The sequence below is a fragment of the Trichoderma citrinoviride genome (genome assembly GCF_003025115.1).
Source record: "Trichoderma citrinoviride strain TUCIM 6016 unplaced genomic scaffold BBK36scaffold_10, whole genome shotgun sequence".
In the NCBI taxonomy this organism is placed as follows: Eukaryota; Fungi; Ascomycota; class Sordariomycetes; order Hypocreales; family Hypocreaceae; genus Trichoderma; species Trichoderma citrinoviride.
This window is the reverse complement of record NW_020194718.1, coordinates 273,095-298,278: the sequence shown is the minus strand read 5'-3', so window position 1 is coordinate 298,278 and position 25,184 is coordinate 273,095. Positions and strand designations below refer to the sequence as shown.

Below are 25,184 nucleotides of genomic sequence, written 5' to 3'. Positions count from 1 at the left end.
CGAGGGGGTATCAAAAAGAAAACATCAGGCAAATCATGTCTGTAGCTGTGGTGCCAAATTCCAACTCTTTTTCGCTTGCCAATTATCAAAATCTCATGCAAGGTTCCTCCTTTTTCTTTTTCTCGTCTGCTTCCTTCGATCTCGCCCCCCGTCTTTCATACCTCTGTATCATCATCATCGTTGTCGTGATAAAAACAAGAACGCTCCAAACAAAACGAACGTTTCGAAATAAAAAGGGGGAGAGAAACTGTGTTCATGTGAAAAAAACATGGCAAAAGATCATAAAAGCCAGCGCTCGCTACGCTCACACAACTCCAACTCCATTATCCTCCAGCGTCTCGTCCCAGCCCCCCGTCTGCAGCAGCCACTCCCCCGTCCGCTCCTTGACCGCCGTCATCGCCGCCCCCAGCGAACTGTCCCACTGGTCCTGCACCAGCCGGACCTTCTCCTTCAGGTCCTCCGTCAGTCGGCGGTTCTCAACCTCCTTCATCTGCTTGGCTCGCAGCTCTCGGTCCTCGGGTCGGATCGGGGTGCCGTCCGCTTCGACGAGCTGCGTCGCGAGCACACGAGCCTTCGCGTTGACGACCGCCTCCTTGACCTCGTGCAGGAGGCAGAGCTGGTTCGTGTGCGCCTCGATGAATTGGTACGTGCTCTTCTCGGCATGGAGAAGCAGGCTGTAAAGGTACTGCAGCGGGTGGTCGTAATAGGCAGGATTCTCTTCGTACTCCGATGCTGGGATCTGCACCCCGAATCCCTCCAGATGCATCGGGATGCTATCCAAGAGTCCGCACAGCGGCGGGGCGATGTCCCAAAACGCCGAAAGTTGCAGCTCGATGCCTCGTGCTACCGCCTCCTCCATCACCGACCTGAATTCGCGCGCCCGGTTCAGCACCTCGTTGGCAAACGCATACTCTCGCTTCTCCGCGTCCTCCCTGAAGAATGCTTCGGCCGACTTGAGCTTCTCGGCGTTTCCGGAAAGTCGATACGGCGTCAGCACAACGTCACGATAGCGAGCATTGCGGTCGGAGAGCAAGTCGTAGATGGCCCGGTGCAGCGATTCGCGCTGCTCAAAGATCCACTTGAGGAGAGTCAGCTTCTCCAGCAGCTCCGGCTTGTCGTCCCCCTCTTCTTGCGGCATGTCGGCGTCGATTTCGCTGCTGTCAAACAAGTGGCGGGCCAGGTCGTCAAACAGCTCGGTTGCTCGAGAGATGCGCTCCATCAAGATGTCGTTCAGCGGCAGCACCACCTGGTTCTGGAAGTGCTCGTATTCCAGCTTTTCAACCTCCTTCTTCTTGTCCTTTTCCTGTTCGTTAAAATCAGCTTCAATCGCCGCGGCATCAGCGTACCCCAGATTCCCCAAGCTGATTTCTTTTTGGAGGTTTGATCTCAACGCTTGGCGGCGCTCTGCTGCCGCCTTGGTAGCATCTTCTCGGCGTCGGAGACTACTCGAGGCAAATCGCTCCTTTGAGCCTTCAATGTCCGCCAGCTCGCTCAGAGATCGTACTGCCGCGCGAATCGAGGCCAGTTCGGGGTGGCTGTTATTCACCGCAGGGTGGTGCCTTGGATAAGGGGGCGGCATGGTGACGAGTCTGGAAACGTCCAAGAGGCCATGTCTGTTGGTCGCCGTAGACGGTGTAGAAGCCACAGAAGTGCTCGACTGCTGAGGCGTCCACACCTCTCCCTGATCGTGCCAGCCCGTCTTTTCCGGGGGATACTCCGACGCAGAGCATTGCTCACTGGTCGGCGCATAGTGCGGCGTCGTCTGTTCCTCGATCCACTGGTCCTTGGGCACGCCCATGTACTTGGATTCTCGTTTCGATCTCTCAAATCCGCTGCGGTTCGGGTCACCGTTCGAGTCCGTCTCCCACCATCGGCTGGGAGGTCTCCCTCGTGAGCTTCCGTTTTCGTGATTATCGCTCACGCTCATGCTGAGGATGGGAGACAGCGAGGGCATGTAGTTTGCGGTACCGCCCCAGTTGAGAGGCTGCTTTATCCCTGGAGACGATGGCAGGCTGGCACTTGCCGGGGCCGAGCTCGATGAGTCATCCGCTTGTTGTAGAGAGCTGACGGAGTTCCTGTGAGACCGGTTTGGCTCTGAGGATTCCGGGGTCCAGTCACCCACGGACTGGGAAGTCATCGATTCTCGTCGGACCGAGTTCATCGGGCGGAACAGGTCGCGGCTCAAGTCGAAGATTTCCGATCCCATAGCCCCAATGGCTGAGGAGTATCTCTCACGTCGTATTCTAGACTCTGTGACGATAAAGTCTGAGAAAAGACGTACCCGGTCCGCGTCTGTGGCGGCCGACGCTTCCTTGATTGCAAACGACCTGAACCTCTCAATGGACCCAGTTGCGAACTCGGCCGCGGTCTGGCTCACAACGATTTCCTTGGACGGCGACGCCGTGGTGGAGGAAGAGAGGCGCGATGCCTCTCCGACGACTGACCCAGATGCAGATCTGGTCTGAGGCGGCGGCGTTGGCAGAGACTTCGGCACGCCGCTTTGGCTTACGCCGCCTTGCCGGTACGCCTTGGCCGGGGTTGGCGAGAACGGTGGAGTGGCTACTTCACGATGCAGTAACGTGGCCGAGTCTGGCGCCCGAGGAGTCGAGTTGCGAGAGTCGTGCTGTCCTGATGATTCCCCGGTAAGGGGTTGATCCATGGGGGCTTTGCCGTTGCTCCGGGGAGTTGCCTTGCCGAGCGTGAGCCTACGAACCAGGCCGTTGCCATTCGCGGGGACAACAATGTCGGCAATCTGCTGCACCTGTATCGCGTTGTCAACAGAACCCCGCGATTCGTGTCGGGTGCGACTCTCGCTTCTCCTTTGCAAGATGGTCTTGTCATGTCGCACGGCCTTTGCACGATTCAGACCACTCGCGCTGCCTGAAGAGTTCAGGGGTGGTTCGATGGGCTCGGCTGGATTGCTGGCGCTCATCGTATCAATCGTCAGGTTTGGGGATCGCGCTTTCATAGGCGGAGTCGGCTGCGGCAGCTGCATCTGTTGTGACGACTCGCCCGTCTGAAGCGGCGCTGGAGGAGGTAATTGTCCCGATGACAGCAATGACTGGGGCGGAGCGGCAGAGGGCGTATCGCTGTCAACCCAATCGGCCGGCGTTGGGGGCACAGGTCCCAGAGACGAGACGCCGGATGGCGGAGGCCGGCGAGTTGGCGGAGAGATGATGGGCACATTGTTCCTGTCCATGCCCTGTACACTTTGCGACCTGCTCGACGACGGCGGTGGTCCGGGTGGAGGTGGCGGAAGGGGCATACCGGGCTCCCATCTCGTTTGTGAAGTAGATCGAGAGCGAGCAGATGTCGGCGTATCGATTGCGCCGGTGGAGGCAGCTCTGCGAGATGCCGGGGGAACAGCTTCGACGTTGAAGACAGAGGTAGACGCAACGTCTTGCGCATGGAATAAGGCCGGGCCAACGCTCCGCCTCGAAGCAGCATGAACCGGCTCTGGTGAGCTGGATGATTCAATGTCTCTCCGTCGTCCCAGAGACGCCAGCGCAAACAAGCGCTCTCGCGAACTTCCCCGACCACTCGCACCCGGCGGAGGAGGAAACGAGCGGGTAGCAGCCGGTGGTTCGGGAGACGGCCGGTGGCCCAGCAGGCTAGAGAAGCGCGAAGGAGGAGTAGCGACCACTTGCGCCGGCGCGTAGTCGAAGGCCATGGTGACGGGACGAGGCTGCTGCTGCTGCATGTTCCGCCTCGGCGTATAAGGCGGAGGAGGGGGAGGAGAAGCTGTCATGATGAGTCCGGTCAGCAAACACAGTCTGTCCGTTTTCTTTGCCTACTATTACTGGTCCAAGACAAGCATGATATGAGATTGAAGTGAAAAGAAAAAATAGAAGATGTCCCCACCTTGAGCTTCACTGCCCACAAGCGAGAGCGGCCGTTCTGTCGCCGCCATGGCCGCTGGCGAGGCTACCCATTCCTGGGGATTATACGGCAGGATGGCGCTGCCCGGCGTGTGTATCGCCTGAACATGAGAGGAAGCCATGGACACGGCGGATATGGGCGAGACAAGCTGGTTGCCGTAACCCGCCAAGGACGAAGTCGAGAGCGGATGGAGGGCATGGCGAAGACGCGTTGGATCACGGGGAGAGGTGGAAGACATATTGGCTCAAGCTTCCCAGAGCCCAGCCGCCCTTGCGGTCTCTCCCAAGTCGGTGACCCTTGACCTAGGGGGGTGGGAGAGGGGGGCGAGAGGCTTGCTGAGGAGTGCTGAGATGCGTTTCGGAAGGCAGGTGGAAGATTGGATCTGGCAACGGGGCCCCCAGGTCGGGCCTGATGTCAGAACTATCGGCGGCAGCGCTTCTGCGGCACCAACTGGGAGGCGGTATGCCGGGACAGTTCTTTGTTTCGTTCTGCGTGCTATTTGGAGGTCCAGCCTGGCCATGCCCGGATCCACCAGAGCATCGACTTCAGGTGGGATATGTAGAGCCCAGGCCTGGCAAGGAGCGCTCGGATTGGCGAGCAGAGGCCGAGGAGGGGGAAGAGCTGGAACTAGCGAGGCGACAAGGAGGCCGGCTACCACCATGCGAGCACATGTAGTACTCGGACGGCCGAGGCAGCATGTACAGGCATGTAGGCAGACACGGGCAGTCGATGCTATGGGAAGCAAACGAAGGAGTTAGCACAGAAGAATCTGCAGGCGATCAGACACGGGCGAGTCGCACGGCATCCCGCGGTGGGAAGGGGAGCGAGCCGCGCCTGGGAGGTACATGTCGGCACAGCGCAGTTTGGCGTGGCCTCGGGGTACCAGACCGGGCACTAGAAATCAGGACGAGCTGATAACCAAGAGCGGGAAAAAGCACCCGACTGCATAAAGCTGCAAACACAGACGAGGCAGCACGCCGCAAGCCTGTTTGATGGTGATGGCGAGATGTGCTTGGCTGGGCGCGACTTTGTGTGGTCCCTGTCCAAGCGGCGCGCTAACCCAAGCCGTTGAGGTGCCGCCAAGGGGCCTGTAGCGCCTCAACGCCTGTGCGCGAATCCCTTCCAGGCGGCTCAGGTACCTGCGACTTGGGGGCCTCGTACCAGCTGCGTTCAGCACAGCGCATGCCTGCTCCTGTCTGGTATCACCGAGTCTTGTCTCCTTACCACCAGCCGGACGCTTCGAGGCGGCGAAGAGGAGGCCGCCAAGCTTGCTGAAGGATTCCACAGCATGCAGCATCGAACCGCGAATTGCCCAAGGCAAGTACTCGGGTATTCCACGAGGCAGTTGTATGCCAGGGACGGAAATGCTAAGGCGTGTGATGGGATGTGACGACAAGGGGGGCCGCTTCGTTTCGAGAGCTACGGAGTACAAGTACGGTACATACTTTATCATATCGAAATGCCTGCCATTCGTGCAGGCAACTGTTGGTTACAGATTGATTGGCGTTTTAGGCTATGAAACGGGTGTCGTCTTCCATATGGTTCGTCTCAGCCTGTGCAGAGCATGATGCAGCTCCATCCGGAAGAGGCAGACTGCAGACAAGAACAGACAAGCATGTGATGTGGTCCGACAAACTGCGCAGATGTCCGAGAATCGATGCCGTCGCCAACACTAAGTTACGGCGACTCTACTCTTTACTTACAGCCGACCAAGTACTCGGTACGCCGTGCCTGCCACTAAACATGCGACCGCCCCTGCGTGGATCGCGCCTTTTTTTTCGCCCTCTTCTCTGCCTTGGACGCGACTTTATTGACCGAACAACGGCTCCCGTTGGCTGGAGGCAGCAAAATGCGCTACTAAGCGCCGGCAGCCATTCGAACCACATGTGTTGCTTAATATAGCGCCCAATCAGAGCCGCCGCTGGGGGATCCAGACTCCAAGAATAGATCGGCTCTCCCACCCCCACAGACTTTCTGCATCGTTGGAGCGACAGGAGAGGGGGGGACTTGAACATTTTCGTTATTGTTCTGCATAATCTATCAGAACCTGTTGGTTCTCTTCTGTGAATGTACAGATGGGCAGATCAACATTGAAGATTTTTTTTCTTTTTTTTTTTTTCTACTTCCGAAGGACAAAGCGTTGTTGCAGCCTCGCTGTCTCGGCAGTTGGTGGGTTCAGGACTCGGACAACCGCCGGCATAAATAACGACCCTTGACCTCCGTACGCCCCTCCTTGGCAAGATTGCAGAAGCAGAACATGGCAAGCAGGACTCCCAAACCCTTCCACTTTGGAATCAATTATAAAGGGGTTGATGAGCTGTTTCCTTCGAGGGTCAACCCATCGGTGGTCCGCAGCAAGTGCTCCGTAGCCATGTAGGACGCAGCCGTGACTTTAGACACCTGGCTTCCAAACTTAAGAGCGTGCCATTCGGACGATGGAGGTCAGCAAGGCTGCACTCGGTCTACAAGCTAGCATCAACCATGACCCAATAGTCGGCAGGTCTACGAATCTGACTTTCAGATTATCGTACATTATCTGCGAAGCGCGTGGGCCAAATCGCGGTATTACTTTACTGTCCGACTGGCCCCACCGCTTGCTGAGCTTATTGCTGAGTATAAGTCGAGGCGGGCAATCCAGCGCAGCCTATATACTTGGTATACCTAAGGGAAGCCTACGGTAGGACAGCGGCTCGAGTAAGTTACTTCAACTAGAGGCGACATAAGCAACAAGTCACCACGCATTGCGACTATCAAACTGCGTCTTCGGCAACTGGTTAAGCAGGCCCTGAATCGTGAACGTCTGGGTGATATAGGGTACACGTACGTACATGTATGAAGCATCTGTTGCTCCGCAACGACGCCCTTGAGAACAAAAGAGAGAGACGGCGTTATGAACTGCTGGGAGAAGGCATGTAGATGGTCCCTTTAAATAAAGACACGCAAAAGCTCCGAGGCAAGAGGGACGCAATTGTGTACGCTAAAAGTCGCACGGGGCAAGTAATGCCGCCGTTGGGAAAAGACCAGTATAGTCTGATGCTATTCCGCCCGCTTACTTGTCTGTGCCTTGCACATCCCAGAATAGGTCACCATGGACAACTCTAGAAGGACGAATCAATCAGGAACCGAGCCAAGACTTAAAATGGCAATAGTGATGTAGTGATGTAATACCCACGCGTTGCAAGGTTTCTCGGCCGGCTGTAGAACTATTCCCTATGACACTATGTCAGTGTACTGGTTGAGAATCTGTAGCCTGACACGTCTCAAGAAAGCCTGACAACTTCTGGGCCGCTCTAGAAACACTGGCCAAAGCTTCTCAAGACTTCCAATCTATCCGCAGAAAGAGCCAAGCGGATGCATCGGGTGACATGCGCATTCCAGGCTGCCGATGTGCTCATCCAAGCTGACGGCCAATCGGAGCTTCTCCCTTGCATATCCAGCTGCAGATTCAGCAGCTACGTAAACATATCGAAATTTCACCCAGGTAACAAAAGAACGTCGACAGCGTAACAGAGTAACAGAGCCTCTTTGGTCACGTCATCCTATCTTCCCAATTTCCAGCCAGCCGTCATCACATGCCATCTGAATACGGATCCTTGAATGAAAGAAAGCTCCAAGCTGACATGCACATCTGTCCCACACCTTAGCTTAGGTAAGCCAGACGTGCCTGAGGCCATTCGCGAATCACCATTGTCAATGCAGCTTATATAATAAAAGCTACCGTGAGGCTGCGTCGACTAGCCGATATAGGCAGCCCCGCTTTCCTGCTTGTGGGGACGAGGCTCATAAAATTCTAGAGGCTTCTGAAGCTCTCTCTCTCTTTTCTTCTTCTTCAAGCAGCTCCTCCTCTGCTTCGAAACCACTACTTTCTCTCCCACGCCTAATCTTTTGTTTCTTGCTCTTCTTCGTTGCTCTACCTTAATCAATACGGTACGTTGACACCCAAAGATCTCCTTACTGCTACCAATTACCACCTCAAAACCCCTTCATGATGAAATACCAGCTGGCACCAGTCATAGAGTGATTTGTACTCCCTTTCAGTGATGACCAAAATTGCTGTGGTCTAGAACCACTTCTGAACCTTGTTTTGCAAACTACATTATGCTTGTTCTTCTGCTCAGTCTTTGCTCGGCATTGAGGCTAACCATTGGACCGAACAGGACATTGCCCGCTGTGCGGACGACCGCTGAAGTTTTTTTTCTCTATAATCTCCGAGCCTACCTTGCAAAATGGTTCTGCACAACCCCAACAACTGGCACTGGGTGAACAAGGATGCGTCTGCTTGGACGAAGGACTGGTTTGGAGAGAACCTGACCAAGCTCGAGGCTGAAAATGGAGACGTCAAGGCCAGGATCACCAAGGTCCAGAGCATGACCGGCGACGTCGACGTCAGCCAGCGCAAGGGAAAAGTTATCACCATCTTTGATGTTAAGCTAGTTCTGGAATACACTGGTATGGTAGACTTGGTCAACATATATGGTAAAAGCGTCTGAGGCTGACCTCGCCATAGGGTCCACTGCCGATATCGACGAGGTCTCAGGGAACATTACCATCCCTGAGATTGCCCATGACACGGAGGAGGATGACTACGTGGTATGTATAGGCGTCCCGCGTCCAGCTCTCTCCCCCACATACACGCCGCTAACGCAACGGCATGTAGTTCGAGATCGACATCTTCTCAGAGTCCAAAGAGAAGCAGCCCGTCAAGGAACTTGTGCGATCACAGCTCGTTCCTCAGCTGCGAAAGGAGTTTCAGAAACTTGCGGGTGCCTTGATCACGGAGCATGGAAAGGATATTCAGCATGCGCCTGGCTCCAACCCCTCCAGCGGCTTTTCTACCCCGAGAACCCTTCCTCAGACTACGCCCAAGGCTGGGACTCAGACCCCCACTTCTCACAAGAGCAGCTCCGGCGTCGTCAACACGGTAACAGTGCGTGACGACCAGGAGTTCCGCACCACTGCCGAGGAGCTGTACCAGACGTTTGTCGACCCCCAGCGGTTGGCTGCCTTCACTCGGTCGCCACCAAAGGTCTTTGAGGGAGCGAAGCCGGGAGGCAAGTTTGAGCTTTTCGACGGCAACGTCTCGGGAGAGTATCTCGAACTCGAGAAGCCCAAGAAGATCGTCCAGAGCTGGAGACTGAACCAGTGGCCGGCCGGTCACTACTCGAAGCTCAACATCGAGTTCGACCAGAACGACGTCGATCACGTCACTGTCATGCGGGTCACTTGGGAGGGTGTCCCCGTCGGCCAGGAGGACGTTACCAGGCGAAACTGGGGCGAGTATTACGTGAAGAGCATCAAGCAAACCTTTGGGTAAGTTTTATCATGTCGAAGACAACCCCGTGGCTACCAAACTCATCACTAACTGGTTGCTTGATTAGATTTGGTACCATTCTGTGATCATCACAACAACTTGATTGGAAATTACCATCAACTCACTTATAATCAATGCATTCTAGAAGAAGGTAGAGATACGGGGTCGGCGTCTCAACCGTTGGTGGCGGATTGGTATATACTTTCTTAGTCTTGGTAGGTCTATGCGAGACCTAGCTGCGTGAAGATACGACGAATATGAATCATGATACGTAGATAAAAAGAAAAACCAAGAAAAAAATAAAGAAAAGGACCTCTATCAACACACACACACACAAAAAAAAAGGATAAATACAATAAGTTCCCATCATCTCGACGGTTAACAGATATCGAAACAAGACGTGTCTATCTTGACGGAAAACATATACAATACCTTCTCATACATTGCAATAGCATCATCAACAAGCCGGCCGCTATGGATAACAAGGCAATGACACTGCTTCCGCACCTCTAACGCTCAAGGATAATACAGCAGCTCCCGTTCTCCACTAATCACTGAGGGTATCCAGACTTGGCGGTTATACTTCTTCCCCGCGGTCGACGCTCCGTAGGGGGCTCGCCCGTTCCGTCGCCAAAGTTGTAGTTGGAGAAGAAGATGTCGCCGAGGTTATGCAAGAAGCCCATGTCGTATATGTTGTCGACGTCGTCCAGGTCCCACACGCGCTCCCACTCGCCCTGGCCGGCAAAGTTCCTCTCCCGGCTCGGCGGCTGCGCGTCCTGGGTGGTCAGGATGATGTGCTCCGGCGCCGAGGGCCATCGGGGACACGGGGGCTCAAGGCGCAAGTTGCGCGGTCGGTCGAGGGCCAAGGGACGCCAGAAGGCGTAGCCGTCTCTCATGTCCTCCTTGTAATCCGTCCATTTCATGGATTCGTTGGTCGTGGTGCCGCAGTAGACGAGGAACAGGGTGTAGATGAAGAGGGCCCAGATGAGGGGCGCGGTGAGGAGGGCGAGGAGGGTGGAAGCGCCCATGCGGATGTCGCCGTGGAGGCCCCAGCCCCAGATGGCGAGGTAGCGGTGGAACTCCATGTCCCTGGCGGGCCAGAGCGTCCACGCCGGGTAGTCCTCCCTGATCTTGGACGTGAGCAGATGGAGGCCCAGCAGGCCGCCGTAGGTGACCAGGATGCACGTTGAAAAGAGGAGGAGCAGGAACCAGTGGTGGTTGCCGTAGCCGACGCACGAGTTGATGAAGACGCAGTGGTGGTCGGCCCGGGCGATGCAGCGCTTGCAGACGTCGCAGTGCTTGGAGCGCGGCGGCTTCAGGAAGCGACAGGTGCGGCACTCGTTGCCCGGGTGGAAGAGGGCGTAGTCGTAGGGGTAGAGGGACATGTGGTACGCGTGGTTCTCGCGCGTGATGTAGCCCGGGTCCGCGGAGCAGGCGAGGTAGAGGAAGACGTAGGGCATCAGGACGGTGATGGCGGCGGTGGATTGCGCCAAGAGGCCGATCCTGGGCCAGACGGCGGGCAGATACATGTACTCGGACACGGTCATGATTAACAAGAAGAAGATCTGAGGATGGGCATTAGTTGGGAAGCAAAACGTATAGGAAGGGGGGAGGCTTGCAAGAAACGTACCACGATGGTTGGATGGCGGTCATACATAAGACGGCGGTAGAGCCATGATAGGGATCCAGTCACCCTCCCAGAGGTGAGCGTCTGGTCTATGCTCAATACTATGTTGGGTATATAGATCCATATCAGCTTGTGTAGCCAAGCGATGGGTGTGTTCCTACGTGATTATATATCAGTAAATGCCCCCTCTGAGGAGATGTAGACACTATTACACTCACCTCAAAGCGGGCAGCCTGCCGAAAAAGGTGATGAAGATTATGAAGCATATCGCTAGAAGGATGATGAGGATCTGCTTGAGCACGTCCATTGTGGTAGAAAAGCTGCGCTTGTGCTATGTGTCATGACCCAAGAGAATGAGGCATCTGCAGTATGGTAGAGAGCGTGAGCACTCTTGTCGTATATGACGATGATGATGGCGGTATCTATTGCCAAGGGACCGGATCTTTTATATAACAAAAACGAGAGAAAAATAAGTCGGAAAAGAAGTAAGAGACTGCTTCAATAAAAGAGCTCGTGTACTGCTGCGCGCCAAAGGAAAAGCAAAATGCGAAAACGAGCAAGTAAAGAGGATTGCGTAGCCGAACAACCAGCTGTCACCAGCCCCCCCAGCTGAAGCGGAAATAACTTGTGCAGCAGCGTTGTTCGGTTGGTGGTGTTATCGTTATCGCGGGGCTTCTCTTTGCCTGCTTACATACTCCGTACCTGACCCCCGATACTCGCCTGCCCAAAGCTTGGGGAATGGGCCAGGCGAAGCACGTGACTGCGCGACCGTCAACCACGCGTCTCATCTCATGGGTTGGTGAATGAGATTCAAAGAGGTCCATATGCGAAACGGCGCAGAAAAGATGAGAACTTGTGAGAGGAAGTGGTTGGGTTCCATCTGACATATAGCAATATAACAGACAAAGGCTCTTTCGCGCCTTTTCCCTCGTCCTTCTTTCTTGCCGCTTCTCATCACCTCAAGGTGTCGGCCGTCGCACTCAGACTCAGCTTTGCCTGTCGACCAAAACTTGCCAGCACACTCTTCATCTCTCTGAGCATGCATTCGAGAAGCGCGTGGGAGACGATATACATACGAGTCAATTGAATATTATCGCGACGCAAACTGTACGGCGAAAAGGGCGGCGCGGCAATCGAGGACGATGGCATCGCACGTCACGTATGACGGAGTTACAGGGGCGGGGGGCAACATCTTCAGAGACATCAAGTTCTGGGTATCCCTCAACGTTCCTCAAAGATCGAGTATTATCGAAAAAATAGAGGTACGTAGGAGTTGCATACGACTATCTTCAAGCAGCTGCTGACTCCTTCTCTTGCTGTCCCTTCCAGAGCAATGGCGGCGTTGTCGTCCCGCGGGAGAAGGACGCAGACATGCTCATCGCGGACCACGTTAAAAAGAATGCACCGATGGGATCGTACTCTTGGAAGTTCATCACGGAGTCTGTCAACGCAGGCATCCTCCAGGTCGAGGACAAGTACATTAAAGAACCGCCTCCCAATGAGCGTCGATCGATTCTCGCAGGACCTCATGCCAGGAAGACTCGGATGCAATTTACAGAATTCGACGATGCCCTCGTTGCCAAGTATGTCCTCAAGGAGGGCACCAACACGGCTGGTAACGCAATGTACATGAAGCTGGCAGACCAAGTATGTCCGCGTCACTTGGTTCCCCACACCCCCTACAAACAAGCCATCCTAACCAAGTACAGTACCCTCATCATACATGGCAGTCGTGGAGGAATCGATGGGTAAAGATCTTGTCCTTCAAATCTAATGAAGAACTGGATCGTTTGGCGAGATTGGCCAATGTAGATCTTGACCACGCACCGATCACTGCGAAACACCTCATCAGGAGACACCAAAGGGAGGAGCGGCCGCAGGCCCCTCGGCCCAATGCTACCCCCAGTTCAGGCAGGGAACCCTCTCGAGATCGTACCGAGCCTTCGCCCAGAGTCTCCAGAAATTCCACAAGCGAAGCAGCTCGGCGCTCAGAGGCGATATCCTCGGATCGTCCCAATGGGAGAAGCCACACGGGTGACGCGGTTCCTGAACCCAGCGGTGATACAGTTGAAAGGGAAACGCCTCAATACCACGATACAACTGACTCGGATGGGCCAGCCACCGCCAAAAACATGCATACGGGGGCAGACGAACCGGAAGATGATCGCGAAAGCGGACAAGAGGAGGCTGAGGGGGAGCTGGGAGGCGAAGAGGGAGACGAAAACATTCAGGACGATGTTAGTGTTGATGGCGGCCTGTCGTCCTTTTCGGAAAGAGATCAATTCTTGAGCGATCTGCGGGACTACTGCGAGGCCAACAACAAGAGGCTTCACACCAGATGCGTCGTTGAGGATCATGAGGTAGACCTGTTCGACCTTTATCAGGCCGTCAGCGCGCAGTCTGTCCCACTGGATGAGGTGGACTGGAAGCAGGTGGCGCAAGACGTGGGCCTCGGCCGGACTCGAAGCAAGGCAGTCACCGCTGGCTTGTTGGAATCAAGCTACAATCGTTACCTAGGAGACTTTGCAGAGGCCATGATGAGCTTCGAAGACATCGAGGAAGACCCCGACGAGGACATTGCGGAAGAGGACGGAGCCGCTTTTGGGGATGAAGAAGCTGCCACCCATTCAACAACACCGCGGCCCTCTCAACAAAATCACATCCTGTCGTCCATGATGAGCGATCCCAGCGAGATGAGGTTGAGTAAAAGGGTGTCAGACGAGCGGCCGTCGACGCCAGAAAAAGCACCCAAGCGCAGGCGGACAATGCATACCGAGATCCCAATGACCCCCGAGGACAAGCTGAGGACCACTGGGCGACCTTCGGCACCATCGTCGGCACCAGGTAACCTGTATAGGATAATAGATGAAGAACCAGCGGAGACTGAAGAACCGTCACAAAGGACTCATCGACAACAACCACCCCTCGACGAGTCGTTTGATATGACTCCCTCTCAACAACTGCGGAGTGAGACTGACCTGGTCGCAAATACCGAACATGCCGAGACTCCTACTCTCTACTTTAGTCCGACGGCGGCACGTCTTGCTCAGAGGAACGACGGACGCCTTGAAACTATACCAGAGGAAGTCCCTTCTACGTATACGCCAACAAGATCGCGGTCTAAGAAACGCGCATTACCGCCGTCTTTCGGACAGGCTCAGCAGCCGCCGTCTCGGGAGCTGCGAGAAAGGCAGCTGAAGGAGGAGCTAGAAAGACTGCGCCGACAGCAGCAGCAGCAGCAGCAGGAGGATGTCCAGCAACAAGACGCAGTCGACTCAAGCGACCCCGACGAGGAGCATGTAGAAGACAAGAAGAAGCAGTTCAATCGATGCAAGGAGAACTATCTCCGCCAGGGCTATACGGAAGTCGAAGTACTCGAGGCCATGCGTCGCACCACCATGACCCCCGGCGAAACCATGGACATTGTCCTCAAGAGCCTCCGGGCCAAGCGCGGCATCCCGGAAAACTACGAGGGCATCTGGACGGACGGCGACGACTCGCAGCTAAAGTACGTCGTCCGCGTCGGCGGGCTGGAGGGCATGCCGGGGGACGGCGCCGAGATGCGCCATCGCAAGGAGAAGGCGCAGAAGATGCTCAATCGGCTCTTGTACAAGCACGGCGAGGCGAATGTCAAGCTGCGCAAGAAGTTTCTGAGGGAGCTGGCGCTGGCGCAGAGGGAGATGGAGAGGGGGCTGCAGGCCTAGGGGGGGAGCCTTGAGCGTTCTCTCTCTTTCTTCGCCTTCATCGTTGGCTTGTGAGGGAAACTTGGTATGGCGCGTTTGTTGTTCCAACTTATTATATACTCTTTCTGTCTTTGTTATACTGCCAGGGACAAGCCAAAAAGGAGCGGAACGGTCGTTTTGTTGTCATGTTGTCCATTGATGCAAGGAACGATTATGAGAGATGAAACGACTATTGGCTTCACGGAAATCTTGTTGTTTTCTCTCGTTTTGCCAAGCGTATGCATCCATATATCCATATATATATACACAGTTTCACAAGTTGCCGCATGTAACAATTGGCCCCATCTTACTCCCTCTTACACAGAGTATGCGCATAATGCCACCCCTCCACCGCGATATCCGCCCTCACCTTGTACACCTCCTCCGCGATATCCAGCACCTTGGTATCAACGTCCACAACGCTCATGGCCTCCTCCACGCCGAGCTTCCCCAGCGCCCCCTGCAGCGGCATGGCAACCTGCGTCAGCCCGATGAACTCGGTGCCCTCGTCGTCCTTGCCGCTCGTCCCGCTCCCCAGCGGCGCGCCCGTGTTGCAGAAGACGAAGCCGCACGTGTTCTCAAACGCCCGCGCAACCGCCACGCTCTCGAGGAACAGGCGCTCGCACTCGGGGTTGACCTCGGCCCCGATGTCGCCCCCGTCGCTGTTGAGCCAGAACGTGGGGCAGACGACGAAGCGCGCCCCGTCGGCGACCAGCGCGCGGCACGCCTCGGGGAAGGCCAGGTCCCAGCAGATGATGAGCCCCATGCGGCCCCAGGGCGTGTCGAACGCCCGGTGCGGCGTCAGCCCGTCGGCCGTCAGGTGCGCCCTCTCCGGGTGCCACAGGTTCTTCTTCTGGTACCGGCCCAGCAGGGCCCCGTCCGGGCCGATGAAGTACGCCGCGTTGGCGATGCCCTCGGTCTTGTTGCTGCTGCTGGCGGCGTCCTTGGCGGCGGGGATGGGTTCCAGGATCGTGCCGGGCGCGATGGCGACGCCGAGCTCCTTGGCCAGCGCCTGGTACTTCAAGAGGTACGGCGCGGACTCCTTGGCCGCTTCGAGCAGGATCTTGCCGTCGGGCTTCCACGACGAGAGGTGGTATTCGGGCAGCACGGCGAGCTGGGCGCCCTGCGAGGCGGCTTTGCGGATGTACGACTCGGCGCGGGCAAAGTTGCCGGCGATGTCGAGCGGCTTTTTTTTTTGTTACATCGTGGAATGGATTAGCCCTTTGTCAATGACCTTTGAAGCTTCATCGCTTTGTCCAGAAATGAGAAGAGCAGCGGATAGGGTAGTAGCTGCAGCAACGGGCATGTTTGCTGGTGGCATGCGAGCAAAAGAGCGCCGAGGCTGAAGCGCCCAGAAACACAACGAACAAAACAAACCAAAGGAGCTCACCTTGGAGTACAGCTGAATCAGCGCAATCTTCAAATTCGACGCCATCTTTTTCCTCCGGGTCAATCGACACAACAAGATACTACACGGGAGTTTGCTTGGCAGAAGGCGCAAGTTCGAGAGACCACGAATTTGTTTTGCTTCCTCCTAGTTCTTATCAACTGCTTCAGCCCAGGCTAAAAGGCACCGTCCATTTACCTCCTCGCCCTGTCTGATATCGATAGATATTCCCCAGAAATGGGCCACCGAAAACCGGCGAAAGAGATGACATCGGCTGCGGAGAAGGCGTCGCGGCTGTCCAATTGCGCGGCTGCTTATGAACCCCGCGAACTACAGCTCGGTCGCTAGCTGTCTTCGAACGTTTCTGTTATCAAATCCTCGCGGAGACTCGAGTCAGGTCCAAAGCTAAGAGGCTGTTCCGTGCTATCCATTCTCCATATACTGCGGAATGATTCTACTCAACTTCCCACTCAGAGGTCAGCGTGCCATCATCATCATACGGAACAGATCGGAAGCCTGGTTTATTATTAGCTATCAGGGACGATCTTGGTCGTCTTGCTCGCTGCCCACGAAGAATCTAAATGTTGCCTCCCTTAACCCATAAAACTCCGGCTCAATAACTGAAGGTAGAGCTTGTCTGAAACCTTCAAGTAACATACTAGATCGAAAACGCCAACGCCGGAGGCCCCATGTCCCAAATACCGCATGCCCAATATCTCGTAAAATCACTTGCTGACGTGGACAGCAACCATATAACTCTTCACCATAACCGTTCTCCCCGCCATGCTTAAACGGCCTTGTTGAGTTTGAGTTGCTGAAAACTGTCATGCGTAAACGCGGCATTCGAATAAATAGCCTCGTCAGATACTGTTGTCGAATTCGATCTCATCGGTAGTTTGTTGGCAGGCGTAAATGCTGTGTAAATGTCGTTTCCGTAATGCTTGACGATGGATAGTCCAAAGCCAGCCATCTCCCCTAAACAGTTGCTTCTGTTAGCACCCTAACCAACAGCCGCAAGTTCAGGGCACTCTCACTCACCGAGACTGATGAGCACCAGGTTTCTCGTCGCGGAAGGTGGCAGTCCATACGAGCCGACGACCAGAGACGTGAGTGGGCAAAACACATAAGGCCACCAGGATCCCCAACCAAAGCTGTTATATATGGAGCTGCGAAGAGTAACGGCTGAGGTTGACGCAGAATCCAGAATATTTATCAGGTCCGAAGCTGTTTGTTGAGCATTGTTAAGCCGTTCCTGATGTTTTTGGTGCTGTACCAGCAGAGAATCGGCAAAGCCTTCAAGCTTTTGCATGCCCTGTCAAACTTGCATCAGTGATATGTACTTCCTTTACCCCTCTGCTGTTATCGCAATATGTCAATACAGGCAACTTACCGTCTCTATCTTCTCCTGTCTTAACGCAACAGCTGCAGCCGCGGACTGAGAGATCTCCTAGCCAGCCACTGTCAGGAGTGACAAGCTTCGATATTCAAAGATTACTTACAATATCTCTGTGCAAAGATGTGGACGAGGCAACTGCTGCAGCGAGCGTTGCTAGTATGACATCAACCTCAGTAGTTATTCTTAGAGTGACCTCTTGTAAAGCAGACTCGTGAGAAGTTGCCAGATCGCGATTCTGGTTCTTTGCCATGTCAGCTAGCATAGCTAGTAGCGTTTGTAACTGTCTCGCGTCATCAAGTCCGTGAGTGACAAAGTCCGCTGTCTGCTGTAAGTATTGTCAGCGATCGAATTGGAAGACTTTCCTATCACAAAGGCCCTTACCTGCACGTTTCGGATGATCTGATCCCCAAATAGAGCGTCCAGCTGAATGATGCCGTCTTGCAGGTCCTTCATCCGGGGCTTTAGGCTTTCCATAGTAGCCTCAGCTTCCTGGAACATATGGCTCATCGATTGAAGCCGCGCCTCCATCTCCTCTTCGAGCTGAGTCGTCAGCTTTGCAAGGATGCTTGTCAGCCTTTGGTGGACTCGGATATTTTGATCTGGATCAATTTAGCTGGGTCACTATCCTCATGTGGCTGGATAGCACTGGTAACCTACCCTTTTCATTATCCGCGCGAGCTGCTTCGCAAAACCGCAAAGTCTTATGGCGGTAGCTCACCCACGTATTCCAGGCCGAGTCCGACTGTGCCAGGCCCTCGAGACACGCATCAATCTCGGATGTCGTTACATGTAGCTGCGGCTTGGTTGGTGGAGACATTCGGGCCAAGACTGACTCTTGAAACTTGGAACAGGAGGATGGGATAACGAAGCTGCCCCTTTCCAAATCGCATATAGCTAAGCTTGCAGCATAAGAATCAACAAAATCTCGAGCAGCCCGTCCACTGTCAGTCAAAATCGTTGCATCGTCCCGGCCGTCGAGAAGTTGACAGTTGTTCACCAGAAGAAGGGCTGCAGTACGATGGCAGAGGGGCTCCGATTCCAGCTCCTGCAGCTCGTTGAGCGCAGTGACATACATGGCAGGCAACCCCGAGTTGTCGAACCTGGGGCTGCTGGTTGAGTCGCTTATAGACGACGGCAAGTCGGAAGAATGTACGAGCTCTAGGGATAAGTCAGCATCCATATTGTGTCTTGTGCGAAGGATGTGGACGGATGACTCACTGTTTCTGCCTTTGCTTCCTCCCCAGGAGAAGCCCAAGGCTCCATTGGGGAGTACTATGGCGATTTGCAAGGCCCATAGAATGGTCGCCGAGACTGATATCATCTTGGAACCAATTGTCGCGCGACCCCTGAGATGAGATGCAGAGTGTGAACGCTCGAGAAGGGTGTGTTTGCAAGAGGTTTTTGTTTTCAGTTCAGACTCGAGTCGGTTCTTATATACTAGCCAGGTTTGTTGGGCTTGGCTGATTATCAAGGTTCTGGCCCAGGGCAGAAACGGTCGTAGGCGCAACTCTGTACTGGTGGCTGTCGAGAAGCGGTGCAGAGAGGAGCTGCTGGTGCCTCGTGTTGTTTGCGCATGGACTGCTGTGAGGGTTCTCTCATTTGATTCCGACAGCGTGTCTGGCAGCTCTATTTCCTTGCGCAAATCATGGTGGAAAGGAGGAGAAGAGGCGCAAACATGGAGAGCCTGGGCAATGGTGAAGGATCGCGCTCGTGCCTGCCGTTTCTTGTCGGCAGCTGTCAGTTGCACCTGCCACAGGCAAGCGGCTGCCCAACGGCCCAGCGCTCCTTCCTTAACTACCTATCTACCTTTTCGGAGACTTCTTCTTCACGACGGTGAATCTAACCCGGGCCTTATCAACACGACGGCAACTTGGCTGGCGAATCGCAACATCGAACATCATCACGGTGTCTTTCCTCCTAGTCGATGAATCATGGAGCAAGACTTTGCAACCCGACGTTAAGCACGGCTATCGAGCATTTCCAACAGCTTCAAAACGTATAGGCATATCGTCATGGGAACCAACCGCCCGATCGCCTTACATCACCACCTTGAGCCGACTCAGCATCTTCACCTCTTCTGCCCTCGGGTGGACGATGCCCTCGGCAGCTGTCGCCGGTTCGAGAATGTGAACGGGCATCACACGATCGTTCTTCTCGGGAACAGACAGACTTCCACCGCCAGGGGCCACCCAGTCAACTCCGTGGATAATCATGGCAGCAAATGCCAGAATCTCATTCGTGGCGAATTCGCGGCCAGGGCACAACGTCTTGCCGCCGCCAAATCCCCGAAAGGCTGCTGGGTGAAAGCCATCGCCTTTGCCCTTCTCCTTGAGGAATCTGCCGGGGTTGAACTCGTCAACGTCCTGGCCCCAGATAGTGCTCCTCCCATGAATGGCGCCACCAGAGATTTGAACAACTGCGCCCTTCTTCAGGAAGTACCTGTCAGCCAGCATCGTATCCTCCTTGATCATCCGAACAGTAAAATTTTCCGATCCGACGCGTAGGCACTCGCGGTAAACGGCATACAGCGTTCTGCACGTTTCTTTGACTACTGCGATGCTTAGCGAGTCCGGTCCCGAGCGCTGGCTACTGACTTCGAGCGCTTGACAAATCTCCTGGCGCACTTGAGCAAGAAGACCTTCGTTCGCAAAGGTCCTCAACACAACCCAAAACGTGGTCGTCGTCGCGTTTACAATGCCTGCGAATAGGAACGACAGCGCCGAGCGGGCCGTCATGTCGGTACTCATGCCATATTCCTTCTCAATCCGAGCTCTACCCCTGACGATCAATGTGGCTTCTTCCAGATGGCCGGCTTCGAAGTACTTGCAGAACGCAGCCGTCAGTCTCTCGCGCCCGGCATATGCCTTGGAAGCTGTGAGGGATGGGAAAACTCCAATCAGCAAACCGCCGAGGCCGTGATCGAAAGCCCAGAAATCCTGCGCCAGGCCAGGCTCCTCGGCGATGGGATTATGAGGCCCAAAGAACGCCTTTGCGGTGCCAACAGTAACCATATGACGAACCCAGGCCAAAAGATCAACCGTGCCAGCGACAGGACCCGTGGCGCCAACTGTCTCTTGCAGCTGGAAGCATAGTTCCTGAGCAGCCTCGCGGCTTATTGTATTCACATATTCGCCTGGCCCAAACGAGGTATACACCCAGTCATGGATATCGGCAAGGAATCCCCGTGGCTCCCCCGGTTCTGGATCCAGGTTCTGGCTGATTACGTGATACGTTGTTTTGTCCAGTCCGAGAACCCGCTTGGTTATCTCGGGCAGCAGAGGCGACATTGACAATGTCTTGGTGTTGCGCTGGACACTAGCGGCTAACGAAGGCTCTGTAACAACATATATTCGAGAGCCCGGCACTGGCAGAGTCAGGATCGGCTCTTGAGGGTAACACAGCCTAACAAAGCATTAGCTCTCATCATCCGTGGAAATCTGGATCCAAACCTAACCCAAGGCGCTTGATGTAGCGGCCGCCATGCACCACCATGCCCAGCAAATGGCCTATGATGGGAATCCATGGCTGAACCACCGTTGGCTCGCTTGGGTGCAGCTTTCTCCCTGACGTGTAGCGGAGGGCCAAAGACAGAGTTAGCAAGCCAATGATGACTGTGGCTGAATTTATCGACCACGTCTCAACATCAAACAGCGCCATCGTTCATGCCGGCGCCAAATCGCTTCAGGTATGATATAGTATCTCCACGGAAAGATTCTGAAGATGGTCGATCTTCATCGCGGTAACTACCGGAGAACGAACTACCGGAGATGAAGAGGCCAGCCAAATCACGGGGTTCGTTGCGCGGCAAGGCGGGATTTTCAAAAGATGGATTTCATGCCATGAGATGTCACTGACATCACGTCTGGCCTCAAGGTTGACACCGGATAGACGCCGTTTGTCGAGATGCAAGGCGGGGTTTGCATCCCGCAGGAGCGTTACGGGATTAGGATGCCTCGGCGGTCTATCATTGGCCAAAGTCTCTTCTCGCTGCAGAACGGTGAGGCGGAGATGCTTCCCCGGCCAATAGCCTCTCCAACAGCTGACAGAGCTTAGACTACCTGTATCCTGCAGTGTTGAGTTCCGTAACTGAAATGATGAACGGGCAAGGTGGCGGAAAGCGTGGGATTCCAGGAACAGCGCTCAGTCGGAATTTTTGCTCTCCCGCCGTCAATGGCCAAAGACTCTCAAGCTGAGGCACCACGTCCTTTGTTGGACAGCAACTTGAGAGGCCTTGAAAGCAAGTCACGCCATGCTGTCAGTGTTAGCGATAGGTTTCTTGATAGTACATACGTCGTATCCGCATTCGACTTCGGTATGACTGGTCACTGCCATAGGTAAGTGGGGGGCATATTTCGATTCGATGCCGCTGCGAAGTGGAGGGTCTAGACACAGCCCTGAAAAGTCATAGTGTCCGGGGCATGGCGTGTAAACCCTGGCCTCACCGAAGTTGTCTCTCCGCTTTCGCCCTTGCGTCTCTGCTTTGTTTTCTTCCTTGTTTCCTCGTTTCTCCTTCTCGCTCATCTTCGGATGGCGTGCCGAGCGTCGTCACCGCTGTCCTTGATGCCTTGAACAACAGGGTTGCCAGATACCTAGGGATTGCGTGGGCAAACAACCGCTGGTTATCGGGGAGGGTATGGCTTGTTAGGACACCGACTATTTTTGCGGGACCCCTTTTTGCTATAGGCTGGGCAAGACCTCTCAAGTCATGAAGACAACCACCGTCACGAGACCATTTCTGCGGCGAGCGAAACAAGGGCACCGAGCCTCATCGACTTGGGAGTGAAGCCCCTGTGAACTGGCAAAGGCCTATTCCATGATTTATTTCCGGTCCCCCTTTTACATCTTCGGCACACACAAGTATTACAGACGGGAACGAAAAGCTCGATCATTGGTGCCGCCGCTCATCCAGATCACTCCACTACTGCAGAAATCCCGGAGCTGAGGCCATTGCTGCCGCTCCGCCCCCGGGGGGCCCACGGCCAGGTCGCCGGAACGGGAGGCCGGGATTTACGGGGCGCAATCGGGAGAGAGAGAGAGAGAGAGAGGAGGGGACATGTGCGTGCAGGTGGATAAGCAGTGGTCTTGTGGCCACGTCGGGTACTTTCAGATCCGGTGGTGTGAGAAGCTGTTCAACGGATGCAAAGGGACGTCGGCTGCGCACGACATTATTTACGAGCCGCAGGAGTGCAGCGACTGCCTTCGTCGGAAGACGCTGCCGAAGCCGTTTGTTTCCAAGTAAGGTGTGCTTGGGATTCGCAGCAGGAAGTGGCTGCTGCGGTGTTGATTCGGCGTTGAGAAGCAGTTTAAAAGGCGATCTAAATTCTCACGAGAAAGAGTTTTGGATATGGTTTGCATATTATGGAGAGATGGCATATGGCATATGATCAGCCGGCATGACGATGTCGGCGGCAACAGTTGGATATAACAAGTATGATGAAGCATCTGTATGTTAGCAGCGGACAAGGTGTTTATGGAATCTGCTTTGTTATTTTGGCGTTTGTTTGACATGAGAAGACAAAGCCTGTTGCCATGCTGGGTAGCAACAGACAGATTACTTTGATTAAATCAGATCGATTCACAAGCCAAGCTGTCTGCCGGTTGTGCCTGTCAGAGCTCCTGCAGCTGTGCCCCGGGGAGCTGCCTGCCAACTACGCGCTCCGTACTCTGTATGGTATAGTAACCAATATTGCTCGCTAGCAAGCAATCTACAAATCAAATTCGAAGCCGTGCCTATCTCAGGGGGGGATGATTCGTCGATATTGTTATTCACCACTCTTTGATATTGCCACCTGAAAGCAGCCTCGGCACGGATCGATTTACACGTGGAAGAGTAATACATGCTATAGCCGGACAGCTATCTGAAGGAGTGAGATCTCGATGTGGCAGCCGAGGACGGAAAAGTGCCGTATCCATATTCGACAGATCGTATCTCGGGAAGCACTAGACAACTCGCGTATTTCCGTATATTATGCTGCGGGGATCATCTTGGCTGATACCCATTCAGATGAAGCCATGGACATCCAAAGCCGGGAGGCGATAAGATGGATGGAGAAGGAGAGGGACCTGCCACATGAGCGATTCGCGCAGTGCTCGACCGTTCGAGAGTTGGTGTTGTGGAGTTGTCGACGGGCGACTAATGTGAGGTTTTCTGCCTATAGAGAGACAGCACAAACAGGCCATACCCGAGTAGTATCGAGCCGCATCGAAACAACTTGTTCCGTCGGGTCTAGATGGGCTACGGCCACCGACGCAGCCGCGGTTCTGTGTAGCTGGGCAAATGTAGACTCGACGAAGCTCGGAGATGCCACGGAGCCAGGTCCGGATTCCGTATGGGATGTACGAACGAAGCAAAGCAGGAGGAAATGTGTGCTCATTATTTGCTTCATAGGTAGTAGTAGTTGCCACGATGAAAAGGGGGGGCCATCACATGGCCCTATACTGGAGTCCTCTGGGAGTATATTCGGCTTTTTTTTGTTTGGCTGGATAGTTTCTTCTTCAAGATGGACAGATGCCAATTGCTGCTGTCCGATATACACAGACAAGTATCCAGCTATGCGATTGCCTCTTTGGTCGTCGCCACGGGGATCGTGGAGGAGGCGGCGGACAAAGGAGAGCCCAGGCGAGCCGGGAATTCGGGCCCTGTGTTTGCTTGTTCGGCGTTCCATTTTTCCATCTCAGCGCATTACACGCACGTACTCCAGCCTGTACCACCACATTGGCACCTGGACACACACAAGACCCTGCTCCTCTTCTTTTTCTTTTATCTCTTTTTGCCGTCTTTTTCACCTTGTACCACTGGCATCGTTGGCCGGGTCAGCAGCAAGAATGGGCCCATAATCGCGACTGATGCCATGCCTCCTGGTGCGTCTTGCTATGCTATTCGACGGTGGCGAGACCTGATCATATCAGCGCTCGACAGATTGGTGAAGACGGGGAGAAGAGGGAGTCAAAGCTGAAAAATACTTAAGCAGCAGCTGTTCCCCGTACGGTTCGTGGAGATTGCCGCTGGCAAGAAGCAGCCCGCTGGAGAGGCCCCAGGAGCTCCCCCATTGTGTCGCTGCCCGGCTGCTGCTGCCATCTGCCCAGTTCCGCGCCCCGGATGCGTCCAGATATCGCCTGATAAATGCGGCCACTTTCTCCTTTGCTCTTCTTTTTATTCCCCGAGGCGCAGAGCAGAACAGAGCAGAATCGCCCCATGGCCGGCCGCCGCCTTGCCTAACGGGGTAGCAATAAGCCCTGGGACACCGACGGCGGGCCAATCAGCGGCGGCCGGGCGTCGCCCTTGGCCCTGGGAACCTTGCGAATCATACGATGTCTGAGCAGCCAATTCTTGCATTTCTTCCCACATGCATGGCATCCCACGGCGCAGGGTCCCCCCCTCTCTTGTCTCCTCTCTTTTCTGCTGCTTGCTGCTCCCTCCTCTCCAGCTCTTGTGGCCCGGCCGACAGCCACTCTTGTCATCCGCAGGGGGGGGGAAGAGGCGCCACGGCTCCGCGAAAAGTCAGGCCATTTTCATCAACGACCGCAGACGCTGGCCCAGACGACTATCCTTATCCTGGCCGCGCGCACGTCGAAAATTTTCATGTCTGCTCGCCCAGGCGCACCTGCAATTCGCCATGCCGGCTGCTGATACCCACGCAAACGGCAAATGACAGGCCATTCTGGCTCACAGACGCCGCCGTCCCGGCTCTCGCCGAGGGGGAGAGGAGGGTCGTTTCGTTATGCTGAGCTCCCAGGCAGAAGAGATGCCGGGCTTCGGTACGGAGGCAGAGGGCACAAGGACAAACATGCATGATCCCAACAGAAGGCTCCCCCCTCGGAACGCAGATGAGAAGCAAGCATCGGAGAGCTACCAAGTACAT

General features: G+C 54.9%; 8 protein-coding genes across 8 annotated transcripts; 3 read left to right on the top strand and 5 right to left on the bottom strand.

Annotated features, from left to right (window-relative positions):
* Positions 1-304: 304 nt before the first annotated feature.
* Positions 305-4,134, bottom strand: BBK36DRAFT_140751 (hypothetical protein; the record flags this gene model as incomplete). Its single annotated transcript, XM_024897474.1, has 3 exons — positions 3,862-4,134; positions 3,098-3,741; positions 305-3,007 (listed from the first exon to the last, which is right to left on the bottom strand). Exons 1-3 carry the CDS (start codon positions 4,115-4,117, stop codon positions 305-307), a joined length of 3,603 nt encoding a protein of 1,200 aa, XP_024747918.1. The 5' UTR covers positions 4,118-4,134.
* A 3,587-nt stretch (positions 4,135-7,721) lies between these two features.
* BBK36DRAFT_1135851 (hypothetical protein) lies at positions 7,722-9,476 on the top strand. Its single transcript, XM_024892782.1, has 6 exons — positions 7,722-7,806; positions 8,037-8,328; positions 8,387-8,469; positions 8,537-9,189; positions 9,258-9,299; positions 9,392-9,476. The coding sequence occupies exons 2-5, from the start codon at positions 8,106-8,108 to the stop codon at positions 9,274-9,276; spliced, it is 978 nt and encodes a 325-aa protein (XP_024747917.1). The 5' UTR covers positions 7,722-7,806; positions 8,037-8,105; the 3' UTR covers positions 9,277-9,299; positions 9,392-9,476.
* A 265-nt stretch (positions 9,477-9,741) lies between these two features.
* BBK36DRAFT_1176768 (zf-DHHC-domain-containing protein) lies at positions 9,742-11,124 on the bottom strand (the record flags this gene model as incomplete). Its single annotated transcript, XM_024896028.1, has 3 exons — positions 9,742-10,755; positions 10,821-10,974; positions 11,036-11,124. The coding sequence occupies 3 exons, from the start codon at positions 11,122-11,124 to the stop codon at positions 9,742-9,744; spliced, it is 1,257 nt and encodes a 418-aa protein (XP_024747916.1).
* An 835-nt stretch (positions 11,125-11,959) lies between these two features.
* Positions 11,960-14,521, top strand: BBK36DRAFT_1123694 (hypothetical protein; the record flags this gene model as incomplete). The annotated part of the gene is made up of 4 exons (XM_024891092.1): positions 11,960-12,079; positions 12,147-12,482; positions 12,936-13,060; positions 13,093-14,521. 4 exons carry the CDS (start codon positions 11,960-11,962, stop codon positions 14,519-14,521), a joined length of 2,010 nt encoding a protein of 669 aa, XP_024747915.1.
* Positions 14,522-14,846: 325 nt separating this feature from the next.
* BBK36DRAFT_1170284 (carbon-nitrogen hydrolase) lies at positions 14,847-15,974 on the bottom strand (the record flags this gene model as incomplete). Its single annotated transcript, XM_024895425.1, has 2 exons — positions 14,847-15,725; positions 15,930-15,974. The coding sequence occupies 2 exons, from the start codon at positions 15,972-15,974 to the stop codon at positions 14,847-14,849; spliced, it is 924 nt and encodes a 307-aa protein (XP_024747914.1).
* A 982-nt stretch (positions 15,975-16,956) lies between these two features.
* Positions 16,957-18,397, bottom strand: BBK36DRAFT_1123382 (hypothetical protein; the record flags this gene model as incomplete). Its single annotated transcript, XM_024891045.1, has 5 exons — positions 16,957-17,238; positions 17,317-17,373; positions 17,426-17,647; positions 17,704-17,921; positions 17,980-18,397. The coding sequence occupies 5 exons, from the start codon at positions 18,395-18,397 to the stop codon at positions 16,957-16,959; spliced, it is 1,197 nt and encodes a 398-aa protein (XP_024747913.1).
* Positions 18,398-19,358: 961 nt separating this feature from the next.
* On the bottom strand, positions 19,359-20,979 carry BBK36DRAFT_1123072 (cytochrome P450; the record flags this gene model as incomplete). Its single annotated transcript, XM_024891012.1, has 2 exons — positions 19,359-20,724; positions 20,777-20,979. The coding sequence occupies 2 exons, from the start codon at positions 20,977-20,979 to the stop codon at positions 19,359-19,361; spliced, it is 1,569 nt and encodes a 522-aa protein (XP_024747912.1).
* Positions 20,980-22,375: 1,396 nt separating this feature from the next.
* BBK36DRAFT_1123115 (hypothetical protein) lies at positions 22,376-22,561 on the top strand (the record flags this gene model as incomplete). The annotated part of the gene is made up of 1 exon (XM_024891016.1): positions 22,376-22,561. The coding sequence occupies one exon, from the start codon at positions 22,376-22,378 to the stop codon at positions 22,559-22,561; it is 186 nt and encodes a 61-aa protein (XP_024747911.1).
* Between the last annotated feature and the right edge of the window lie 2,623 nt (positions 22,562-25,184).

Coding starts and splice junctions, on each gene's coding strand:
- BBK36DRAFT_1135851 (XM_024892782.1), top strand. CDS start 8,106: ATGGTTCTGCACAACCCCAACAACTGGCACTGGGTGAACAAGGATGCG. Junction 8,329..8,386: donor GCTAGTTCTGGAATACACTG/GTATGGTAGACT, acceptor ACCTCGCCATAG/GGTCCACTGCCGATATCGAC. Junction 8,470..8,536: donor CGGAGGAGGATGACTACGTG/GTATGTATAGGC, acceptor AACGGCATGTAG/TTCGAGATCGACATCTTCTC.